The sequence below is a fragment of the Jatropha curcas genome, unplaced genomic scaffold (assembly GCF_041381405.1).
Source record: "Jatropha curcas cultivar XTBG-Jc1 unplaced genomic scaffold, XTBG_Jcur_1.0 HiC_scaffold_295_pilon, whole genome shotgun sequence".
NCBI lineage: Eukaryota > Viridiplantae > Streptophyta > Magnoliopsida > Malpighiales > Euphorbiaceae > Jatropha > Jatropha curcas.
The window spans coordinates 12,301-25,440 of NW_028322448.1; the positions used below are offsets into that span (position 1 = coordinate 12,301).

The following is a 13,140-nucleotide window of genomic DNA, read 5'->3' on the forward strand; positions in this document are numbered from 1 at the left end:
GAGTAGTGTTAGATAACTATCATCCGCCTGCATTCATGCATTCACGGCTAAATGTTATCATGCATTATTTTGTTGAATTGCCATATTATGATGCACTATTCTTTGATATTAAAAATTGTTTGATTACTTGTGCTATGAATATACTGTGCCTTGTTTGTGTGGAATTGGGATGACGTGGACCACCATGGGTTTGTGAGGACGGTCTGTGATATGGATCCTGAATATGATATGATATGGAATTTGACCGTCGGCCGGGAAAATGGGAGATCGGCGCCCCCGTGTGCACCTGATGATATGGATTATATGGAAAACCACAGGATGGCTTCTTGTTGTTGCGCACCTGATAATCTAGATTTGATTGTAGCCCGCAGGGTGGCCTCCTGTTGTGAGCACTTGATGATCTAGATTGGATGGAGACCACCGGGTTGCCTCCTGTTGGTATGGAAAAGAAAAGAGAGAATGGAAAAACAATGAGAGGACTGGTCAGTGAGGATTAGACCAGTTGGCCGTATGGGGGATCGGCTCCCTGGTGCACATGTATGAGAGGGCGAGCCATGTGTGAGGACGGCTCGCTGGGGATTCAGGTGGTGCCATTGACTAATTTCCACGTGATGTGATTATATGAAGGTGATAATACTTGTGATTGCTGTTGTATTGCCATTTGTGTGACAAAGTGCATGATCATATAATTAAACGGACCATAAAAATATTTTAGCATCTGTGTGATTGTGTGGGGTGAGAGGGTTATCTAACCCTACTCATTGAGTTTGGCGCTCATCCCTGCCTACTATTTTTTTCAGGTAATAGAAAGAAAGGAAAGCCCTATGGAGTTGAACACTTATTGTAGAAGATTGTTAATGATAGAAATAACGATGTGAATGTAAAGGTAGAGTTCCGCAATTGTATTCCAGTTGGGTTGTAAAAATAGTAAAAGTCCATAAATATATGAACTGCATTTGGATGCATATGTATAAAATGTTAATGGGCCTGAATCCATAATTATGAATAGAAGTGAGATTTAATAAGTTAGGCTTACTACGGGCTTCGGGGGCCTTAAGCCCACCCAGGTCCTAGTGCCGGTCCGGTCCATGGAAATGGGTCGGACAAAGTTGGTATCAGAGCATAAGTCGGGCCTTAGGAATCAATTGCGGAACATAGGAAATTAAATAGAGAGCTCCTATGTTGGGATCGGCCGTAACCAACAAAGGAGGTGTAGTCTGGATTGAATTCCATTTTAGTGCCGGTGGACGCATCGTGCACGAGGATGGAAGGAAATCTATATGAAACTTAGGATGAGAATTAAATGTATATAAGTAATAGTAAATCATAAAAAGGTCCGGGTAACTGACGTTTATAAAATAAACATTTCGAGTTTTGCTAAATCCCCTCCATCTATTTTGAAGCAGAAGATCAGTTGGAAATTGGTGTAATGGCCTGATCACCCAGTACACCATGATTCGACAAGAGACACTGCTTCAAAAAATAAAAAAAAAAAAAAAAATTGAAATTATTTAGAAAAGAATTCGGAGTTTTAAAGACAATAAGAAAGTAAATTTATTTGAACTATGATTTGAGAAACATGTTTTATTATTTGCTTATTGGAAATTGTTTTGAAGTTGCAATTAATTGTTGGTTTTATTGTTTTGTCGGCATGTCAAAAAAAATTTATCTGATTTTAGAATTTAAATTATTTACAATGATTGCATGTTTGATTTATTTTATCATATTGTCTATCCCGAGGACTAAATTAGGCCTATAGAAATTAATATTGATAAATTAATAATAAATGGTATAGAATATGAATTTGAATTAAAATTTCAATTAAGATATAGATTAAATTCTAGAAATGTTACTGTTAGGGAATAAAAAGTGAAAATTGTAATGTACATTAAATTAAGGGTTAGCAAAAGAAGGATTTAGGACAAATAGTCATACTAGACAAGAAATCCTCAATTAACCAAGCGAAACTTAAGGATGTAAAGAGAAAATTTGTAACTTACTTAAGCATAACATTAAGGAGGATAGAGACTTATTGGAAAAATTAAATAGAGTTAGACGTGGAATAATTTGTGTCTTAAAAAGTATTGATTGAGGTGAATCTCGATATAGAATTTAAATAGAGCAATGAAATTAAAATAAAAGACAAAGGTAAACTAATTATGTTTAAATATGAAGAAAATAATTTTTAACTGGATAGGTCATATTGAGGTGAGGCAGAATATAATAAGGAAATGGGTAAAACTTCCTTTGCACAACTAGTATGAAGGGTAAGATTTTGGGTGTTTTAATATAGAATTAAAAGTAAAATTGGTTGGTAAATAATTGGGCAAAAGTTTGAATCGAAAATTTGATTAATATGGAAAAGATTGACTAATAGTTAATAGAAGTAATTACAAGCATGAAATAATTATGAATCTTTTATAATAAAATGAGCAATTAGATTGAATCGATAATAGACTTATGGAACTAATGTGTAACTAAGGGATAGTTGGTATAATCTAAAATTTTATAAGGTGAAAGTGTAGTAAGTGTATTAGATATTATATAATTAAGATCCTAGCACATGTAGGATGCTTAAAGGGCTAGACTAAGTTCATAAATCTATTATAATAAAATGAATGTAGAAGATGATGAATAATGGGGAATGAATGGGGAAAGGAACGTGGATGCTGTAGGAAGCTTAATAAATTAAGGAAATTGGATGTATCTAGGTAGAGAGTTATGTAGAAAGGACTAATACCATTTATTAATCTAAGGTAATGATAAGAAACGTGTATAAAACCTGCTTTAAAGAATTAAGTACAAATTTAGATCGAGGTGCTAAAATAAAATAAAATAAAAGTTAATAAATTTGGAAGAGAATAAAGGTCAAAGATAACTCATAATGATGAAGTAGAGATAAAAAAAAAAAAAATTTAGAATAAGAAATTCAAGAAATAATGACCTTACGACGGAATTAAATTTTGTGTAGAATAACGTTTCACGCCATAGATTCATGTACCCAGCATTAAACTCTTTCAGGGATAGGACTTAAATGAGGTTGGGTACACTAAGGAGACATGAATGATAAAAGAAAGATTAAAATGAATCAAACAGCTAAAGAACTTGGATAGAACTAGGGGGATGTTAAATAATAGAAAAGCCAATGATGATCAATTAATTTATCTACTGTGAAATACTAGAATAAATAATTAGAAACAAATTGGGAAAGAAGTAAAATTCAGATGTAAGAAATATACATATATATATATATAAAAAAAAGATGATAAAATAAGTAACGAAATAAATAAAGATAAAATAATATATAAATATAATAAATATAAATATAAAATATAAATCACTACTGAAAATAACTTTTGGGAAAATTTAAGGTGTGGACCAATCTACTTGAGAGACTAGTAATAGCGAAAGGAATAGTAATGATGGAGATTAGAATATTCTTGGTTTAAGAGGATCATTTAGGGATGAAATATGTAACAGTAGACTGGAACTAGATGATTTAAGGATTGTCCTCGTGGAGATAGACAATTCATTTTTGTTAAATACCAAAAGGTTTTAGAAAATACAATGAGTGTTGATTTTCAAACTTTATAAAATATTTTTTATACCACGATTGAGATTGGTTTAAAATAAAAGTAAATGCAAATTTCTATTAAAAGAATTTCAAGGTTTTGTGTGAGTGACATGCCGATGTTTTTAAAAGTTGGAAAGGAAAATTATTTTGAAAGTTTTTAAATAGTCAGTTACCCATAGGATGGTCAACTAGGCTGTAGTTGTCAACTCATTAGTCGAATTTTGAATAAACAATTAATCTAATAATTTATAACGGTGAAACAATGTATAGTGGAAATATGAATAAATGAGGACTCTTAAGTTACTCAAAAATCTTTAGTAGACACATTTGATGAAATGCCTGATATGAGATAATTAGTGTTGTAGACTATTATTATAAATGAACTCATTAAAATGGAAATTTTCTCAAGAATAAGAAATACAAATCAAGAAAACTTAGAAATAGATACATTTAGAATTGAAAGTTTTAGTACTATACCTTTTTAACTGTAGTAAATTGTGACAAATCAGAACTAAAGAGATTTGATGTGAAAATTTAAATTTTCTGGTAATTTATGAGATCATAAGAAAAGTATTTAACTCTAGAGGATATTTTGGAGTTCAATGGAAATATGTGGCAATTAATTTCTTCAGGCTTTTCAATAAGTATACAATTAATAAATTTAAATCCTTACAGAAAAGAGAATAAAAGAAGCTAGTGAAGTGAATCGTAAGGTAATGGATAAAAATTTTGACATGTCAGCGAAAGGAGGAAGGACCAAACTCAGTCGAGGTCTAGATAATAATACCAGGTGGCAGTGTGCTAACCTGAGAAACTAGAAATGATAAGGTTACATGGATAAATTTAAGGAAATCATAAATACCTTGCTAGACATAAATAAGTAAGGATGAGATAAATAAATTGATACTATATTTTAAAACTTGGATGGAAAAATTTAACGATTAGCTTAAGTATTATAAGGGCTAATTAGGGCCTTGCTATCATTTCATAATTAAGGCATAAATTGAACTTTCATATGGAAACGAATAAATTATTTAGTTGACGCAGAGTTGGGTGAAAGAAATTGAGTTATTGATGTTTTCTTAATTGGTGTGATGTCGAAATTGTAAGAAAGCGTTAGATCGGGACTTAAGAAAATAATAAAGATTAGATTGAAACAATAGTAATCGGATAAGTCGTGAAAAAAAAAAAAAAAAAAAAAAAAAAAAAACTGATAGAGAGCTGGAATCACCCTGCGATATTATAAACAATGGGAATTACAAAAAAAAAAAAAAAAAAATTCTTAAAATTTTGGATTATAGTAATAGTTTTTCAACTTTGATTAAGCAAATATTTAGTCATAACATATGTAAATTAAATAAATCAAGTTTTATAATAAATAAATTAAATTTCAAATTTATTTTACATTATATATTTGGATTTCATAAAGGAATGGGTAATAAAATTTAATTTTCAAATGAAATTAAATAATCTTGGGGAACATAGATATATATTAAGCATTTTATTGAAAAACTCGATTAATTATAAGATTTTTATTTAAAGAACGATTTTCTAAAGATTCCAATAGCCGAACGATGATAGTATTGAAGATTAATGTAATAAAACTCCTTATAAGCTTCAGCTAGGTGGTACTATGTAGCTTGAACGAAATTTTATTCTAAATATGATAATTGGCTGTAGAAGTACAACCCGAATACCCCACTCACTGCCTTTCCTCGATCTGTATTTTCGCTTTTGAGCTGTCTCCTTGGTAGTGGAAGCAATTTCTTGTGACTTTAAATTCCCCATGCATCCATTCTTATTCTTTCCCACTAGATTCAATTCGAGGACGAATTGTCTTAAGGGGGGGAGATTGTAATACCCCGAATTCTTATTTTCGAAACTTTTGAATTTTTATTAAATCAAAAATCAGAAATTTTAATCATGTGGACTGCAAGTATAAAATAGCCTCAATTCAAGCCCAAGTTTACGAAGTTGGGCTCAAGCCCAAAACACATTATCGAAATTTATCAAAAAAAAAAAAATGTATATATATATATATATATTATATATATGATTATTAATATTAACATTAAGTAAATTGAAGGAATGTTATAGAACCTAACTAAAATAATCAAAATAAATAAACCGGACCTAAAAATCAATTTAATTTGTCGAGAACCACACGAAGGATCCGAAAATCGATTGGAAAACTCGAAAAACCAAACGAAATGAGACCAAATCACTGAATCAGACCGAACCGATTCGAATCGAACCGGATCGGCCCACTTTTCTTTTCTTTTCTTCTTTCTTTTTCTTTTCTTTCTTTTCTTCCTTCTCCTTCTCCAGTAGCGTGGCCTCCTCCTCCTCCTCCTCCTTCCTCTCCTTCGATCTCCTTCCTCCGGCCACCAAATTCAGCAAATGAATACTCTAAAAATATCTACTCAACGTGAGGAAGAAGATTATAGCTTAGATTTGAACTGAAATTGTGTCTATTTTGAAGGGGAAGAGCTTGAAGTTTTGGACACCTTTTTCCGACGATTCACGCCGTTTCAGGCAAGCCTTGGACACAAGGTGAGTACCAAATGACTCCTCTCTTCTTCCTCTTTCATTTGATGGCCTCCTCGTCGACTGTAATAGCCGGAATCGGAAAACCCAAAATGGGTATCACCGAACCTTTCCGCCCAATTTCCGGCCAACTGGTTCACACCCACCTTGATTTGAACACATATTAGTGATCCTCTCATCGAAACGAATAAAATGATGTATTGTTTGTCAATTTTGGTGAAGGTTAAATTTTCCGGCCACCGTGCACGGTGGCGGCGGCGGCGGTCCGGCGACCGGCCGGCGAGACGGACTTCAAGGGACAGAATGCTCTCCTCTTCGTGCGGAACACGGAAATGAATTTGATTTTAAATCGGTACACTCTAAAGCTTAATCCGCAATTTTTGAATAAATTCTGAATTAATTAATTAATGAACTTAATTAAGTATTTAAGTAAATTAAATTAAATATTATTAAATAGATTTTATGAATATTAATTATAACTATAAGGTTGGTACAAAAAAAAATATATTCCTAGCTAATAATAAATTTTAGGAATTTTATTAACAAATAAATAGTTATAGAACAATTAATTATAATGGATTATGTGAATTAAGTGACCGAATAAATGATGGATATGGCGGACGGGATTAGTGGATATGAATTTGCCCGATGGATGGGCTGTGTGTGTGGATTTGTGAAAATTTGAAAAAAATTTGGATAGTCCAGTTTATAGAGGAAATGCTGTCGAATTTTTAATAAAACACTTAATGAAGAATTAAATTAGTTATTCTTAAGAAGTAGTGACGACGAAAATTTGAGGTATTAAGAAATATTATACAATATTAGAATTATCATTATATATATTTCTCACCGAATAATTAGAGATTTTATCTGAAGGTTATAAATTAGAATAGTTATTTATATAAATGAGGAACCTAGATATATATATGCATATATAACAAGTGAATTAAATGACCGGTAGCCAAAATAAATAAACGAATGTGAAATATAAGTTTTTGAATTAAAATTCTTATTTAGAATTTTCTTGTTTATTTTAAAGGCTTATAAAATACAAAATGCGAGGACAAAAGCTGGAAGCATGTGGCTAAAAAGGCAGTCCTTTTAAAGGACAATAAAGAACTGTGAGTAGTGTTAGATAACTAGCATCATCCGCCTGCATTCATGCATTCACGGCTAAATGTTATCATGCATTATTTTGTTGAATTGCCATATTATGATGCACTATTCGTTGATATTAAAAATTGTTTGATTACTTGTGCTATGAATATACTGTGCCTTGTTTGTGTGGAATTGGGATGACGTGGACCACCATGGGTTTGTGAGGACGGTCTGTGATATGGATCCTGAATATGATATGATATGGAATTTGACCGTCGGCCGGGAAAATGGGAGATCGGCGCCCCCGTGTGCACCTGATGATATGGATTATATGGAAAACCAGGATGGCTTCTTGTTGTTGCGCACCTGATAATCTAGATTTGATTGTAGCCCGCAGGGTGGCCTCCTGTTGTGAGCACTTGATGATCTAGATTGGATGGAGACCACCGGGTTGCCTCCTGTTGGTATGGAAAAGAAAAGAGAGAATGGAAAAACAATGAGAGGACTGGTCAGTGAGGATTAGACCAGTTGGCCGTATGGGGGATCGGCTCCCTGGTGCACATGTATGAGAGGGCGAGCCATGTGTGAGGACGGCTCGCTGGGGATTCAGGTGGTGCCATTGACTAATTTCCACGTGATGTGATTATATGAAGGTGATAATACTTGTGATTGCTGTTGTATTGCCATTTGTGTGACAAAGTGCATGATCATATAATTAAACGGTAACCGGATAAAATATTTTAGCATCTGTGTGATTGTGTGGGGTGAGAGGGTTATCTAACCCTACTCATTGAGTTTGGCGCTCATCCCTGCCTACTATTTTTTTCAGGTAATAGAAAGAAGGAAAGCCCTATGGAGTTGAGACACTTATTGTAGAAGATTGTTAATGATAGAAATAACGATGTGAATGTAAAGGTAGAGTTCCGCAATTGTATTCCAGTTGGGTTGTAAACAAATAGTAAAAGTCCATATTAAGTATATGAACTGCATTTGGATGCATATGTATAAAATGTTAATGGGCCTGAATCCATAATTATGAATAGAAAGTGAGATTTAAATAAGTTAGGCTTACTACGGGCTTCGGGGGCCTTAAGCCCACCCAGGTCCTAGTGCCGGTCCGGTCCATGGAAATGGGTCGTGACATTACCTTACCGTTTAGAGTTTGAAACTGTTTATGAAAGATTATATTCATTCACCTTTAGCGTTTATAATTTATTTATTGACACCCACTTGTCTTTACCTTATTCCTAGCTTTCATACTCTTTTTGTCATTTTACATTAAACAGCTAATCAAACAATTATCTATACTGAAAACTTTTATTCTAATCCGCTATATAATCATTAACCACTAATAGCTAACATTTAAAAAAGAGTTAACCACTAGTAAAACAACTGACAACTATTAAAATATCTGATATCTATTAGAACAATTAAATTTACCGAACAAATCCAGTATGCTATTGACCTTATAGTTACCACCCGAATTGACCAAAACGTTTAATTGATTAATTAAAATCCTAACTAGTTGTAAATAATAAATACAGCCATATCATTTTTCCTTTTACCAATTTCACCTCTTTTTTTACATAAAATATAGAAACATTAGAAGTTATTAAAAAAAATAAAAGCAACATAAATTATAAATTAGTTAAAAGGATACGATGGTTTAAAACAATTAAAGAAACAGTCGAAGGTTCTGAGTTGTCCTATTTCTTGATGATGTGTCTTTTCTCTCGCAAAGAATTAATTTTCCAACGTAAAATATATAGATTGTCAATTTCTATATCAGATTTTTTTTTTAGGTATTTATTTCCCACAAGATTTATAAATTATTAATAGTATCTTCCATTATGTAGCAAAACTTTATCAGAATAATTCAATACATGCAGATTACAAATCGTAAGTAATGACCTAACTTTTGAAGTCACAAAAGAAAAAGTAGAAAGGAATTGTATTATTATGATAAGATAAAAGGGAAATAGAGCTGCCTACATTGCACATGGTCTATGGATAACCCATGCATTCAGTGATTAAATAAAATTTAATCCTTTGATTTTTTTTTTTTTTTTTATTCAAGTCTAGTTCATCTTTCTCAAATCTCAATTGCTGTTTACGTAAACGTAAGTGATAATAATGTAATAAAATAAAATTATTTTTTTATATAAATGAATAACAATATTCTTGAATAGTTTTTTTATATCGAAACTATGTATAGCTTTCCATCGATATTTTAAACGTAACCGTTTTGTTCATTTTCTTTGTAGTGAAAAAAACAAATATATCATTATCCAATTGTTGTTATATCATGGAAAATATACTAGTTTTGTTTTTTTTTTTTTTTTTTTTTTTTCCATGAATATTTTTACGTCCTTTAACTATCAGAGTGTGATTTTATTTCAGGGTTGTGATTGTTGTTCTTTATATCGGATCTTTTACCTTATATTGTAAATTTTATATGCACCACATATTTCAATAATTTTTGGAATTTATATTGTACAGGTCCCCACTATTCCGCGTACCAAAATGGTAGGCGGTAGCCGGTGACCACGAGTGATGCAATTCGCAATTTGGGAAGCTAGCAAAATACTAAAGCTACATTCATGTCCTCTCTTTATTATATCACTACTGCACTATCTTTTCATTTCATTTCGTCAGCAATGGAATCATCCACCCCTCTCTATATATCTTGTCTCTGTCTTTAATTAAACAACACATATTATAGACAATCTTTCTTGTTATAATAGGTGTGCCTTTGCTAAAGTAAAGAAACTAACTACTCTCTTAGCAAGTGCCTGGATATCATTATATTATTATTATCACCACAGTTTACAGGACTTGAAGTTCAAAGAAAATGGTGGATGGAGATAAAAACAAGGGTAGGAGTTCGTATTGGTTATACTGCTGCACAAAATGCTTTCAGAAGCCATCGACCTCAGAAATATTGGAACCAGAAGAAAAGCAAGCAAACGGCAACGTTTTATCTGATTCCAAGATAGTTCGGACGAAGAATCCTGGAGGATGGAGAGCCATGCCTTATATCTTAGGTCAATCTCTCCCTCTCTCTCTATTAACCTTTCTTTGACACATACAGTATTCATTAATGTTATACCTGATAATCTATATATCTTAAACCACTCTACTATATATCTTCTCTACTCTTTTCTTTACATGAAAATTTATTATGGAAACTGGAGTATTGGAATACTGACCTTTTCTCCTAGTTTTTTTTTATTTTAATTTTTTGTGTATAATAACAAAATGAGGTTTTTTTTTTAAAAAAAAGATGGTAACTGAAAAAAAGTGGTGGGGGTTTCCTATTGCAGGAAATGAGACGTTCGAGAGGCTGGCTACTTTTGGGTTGTTTGCAAATTTTACGGTGTATTTGATGAGAAAGTATCACATGTCGCAAGTCTCAGTAGCGAATGTCCTTAATATCTGGTTTGGTATAACCAATTTTGCACCTCTCATAGGTGCTTTCATCTCCGACACTTATGTGGGCCGGTTTAGAGTCATTGCTTTCGCTTCCATTGCAGCTTTTTTGGTATCTTCTCTTTCCCACTCTCCCTCTCGTGAATGTACGTTCCTGTTAATTGGTACAGTCACATGTACACTAAAGCAACATTATATCCCACTCAGAAGATAAAGTCGTATTTTAAAAAGATGAGAGCTATTCGTGAAAAATAAAAATAAATAAAATAAACACTTTAATTAAGAATAGAGGATTACTTTCATCTTGTTGGTGATGATACTAATTAATTTATCGTGATCATCACTAGGGAATGGTGACTGTGACATTAACAGCATGGCTACCTTATCTTCATCCTCCAAAATGCCAGCAAGACATAAATTGTGAAAGTCCCACAGCTCAATTGGGTGTTCTATTCATGGGGTTAGGACTATTAACAATAGGCACAGGTGGAATTAGGCCTTGTAGTATTCCATTTGGTGTTGACCAATTTGACCCAACAACTGAAGAAGGAATAAAAGGAATTAACAGCTTTTACAATTGGTATTACACCACATTTACTGTTGTAATTATGATTACTTCAACAGTAGTGGTTTATATTCAAGATTCTGTGAGTTGGGTTCTTGGATTTGGAATACCTACTCTGCTTATGATAGGTTCTCTTGCTCTTTTCTTCCTCGGACAAAGAATTTATGTGTACGTAAAGCCTGAAGGAAGCATCTTTTCTTCCATTTTTCAAGTTTTTGTTGCTGCTTATAGAAAACGCGGGCTTCAGCTTCCTGACGAGGGAGAGATTGGCTGTAGGGTATTCTATGACCCTCCAACAAAGGTTAATGAATTGTCCAAGCTCCCTCTCACCAATCAATTCAGGTAATACTTTCTCCGACTCATTTTCTAAGAGTAATTTCTGATATTATTATGTAATCTTGAGAAAATTGGAGTATTAATTAATTAATTAAATTATACATAAAAATGAAGGGTGGGAGTAATTAAAAAATAGGATAAATGATTATAAAGATCATGAGGTTTGACTGAAATTAATATTTCCTCCTTATTGTTTAATATTGTTACTATTTATTTGAACTATTATCTGGTGACAAAAATGACAGAATTAAGTACTAGTTTAACATGATTAAAGCTCAGGATCAGGGACTTTATTACAACAAATTTTCCAAATAATAAGGATGAAATAGTAATTTTGGTCAAACTTCAGGGACTTCATGGTAACTTTTCCTTGAAAAATTGTCTTTATCATGTAAAATCGTCTTATGTATGCCTTGAGATTTGTGAGATTGAATGTGGGGGACAGAAATAAATACTTTCGATGGCTTTATCATCCATTAAATTTGAAGCGAAACTTCATTAAATATACTCCATACAATATATATAATGACAATATCTCAATAATATTTTATTGTTTCCTCTAAATCTGTTTTTCCCCATAATTAAAATTTAATTAAAGAAAATGAATAAATTTTAATAATGTTTTCCAAAAAAAAAAAAAAGAATTTTTTTATTTAAATACTGTTCTTAAAGTACTGAATTTGGTTTATCCATTTTCCTCCATTTCTATAGGTTCTTAAACAAGGCAGCTGTGATAGAGAAAAATGACCTAAACCCTGACGGTTCATGTGCAAATCAATGGAGGCTAAGCAGTGTCCAACAAGTAGAAGAACTGAAATCTGTGTTAAAAATTGGACCAGTGTGGGCTACAGGTATTATTAGCTTCACTTCAGTATCACAACAAGGAACATTTACAGTAATACAAGCTATGAAAATGGATAGACACCTTGGATCCAATTTTCAAATCCCTGCAGGTTCAATGGGTGTTATTTCTATGATAACAATTGCTATTTGGCTTCCAATTTACGACAGAATATTAGTACCAGCTCTTAGAAAAATCACTAAGCATGAAGGAGGGATTACACTTCTCCAAAGAATTGGAATTGGAATTATTTTCTCTCTTTTGTCAATGGTGGTGGCTGGTTTGGTTGAAAGGGAAAGAAGGGCTGCAGCCATTTTGCATCCGAACGGTGCACCCATATCAGTCATGTGGTTAGCTCCTCAGCTTGTGCTAATGGGGTTCTGTGAAGCTTTCAACTTCATTGGACAGATTGAATTTTACAACAAGGAGTTTCCTGAAAATATGAGAAGCATAGCTAATTCCCTATTCTTTTGCTCTATTGCTGGTGCGAGCTACGTTAGTAGTTTGGTCATCACGATAGTGCATAAAGTGACTCGAACTCGAAACCATCCGGATTGGTTAACCAATGATTTAAATAAAGGGAAGTTAGATAATTTCTATTTTCTTTTAGCGGGAATGGGAATTTTAAATTTCTTTTATTTTCTGTTTTGTGCTCGCCGGTATAGCTACAAAAGCAATCGTAGTGCTGTAGAATTAGAAAATAATGATGTGGAGCTAAGTTTGAGCAATAAAATTTCTGCTTAAGTTTCA

The 13,140-nt window shown here is 32.6% G+C and overlaps 1 protein-coding gene across 1 annotated transcript; it reads left to right on the top strand.

Annotated features, from left to right (window-relative positions):
- The first annotated feature begins 7,036 nt into the window (after window positions 1-7,036).
- On the top strand, window positions 7,037-13,140 carry LOC149491872 (protein NRT1/ PTR FAMILY 2.13-like). The gene is made up of 6 exons (XM_089716991.1): window positions 7,037-7,242; window positions 8,049-8,134; window positions 9,719-10,263; window positions 10,543-10,760; window positions 10,996-11,555; window positions 12,261-13,140. The coding sequence occupies exons 3-6, from the start codon at window positions 10,071-10,073 to the stop codon at window positions 13,132-13,134; spliced, it is 1,845 nt and encodes a 614-aa protein (XP_089573117.1). The 5' UTR covers window positions 7,037-7,242; window positions 8,049-8,134; window positions 9,719-10,070; the 3' UTR covers window positions 13,135-13,140.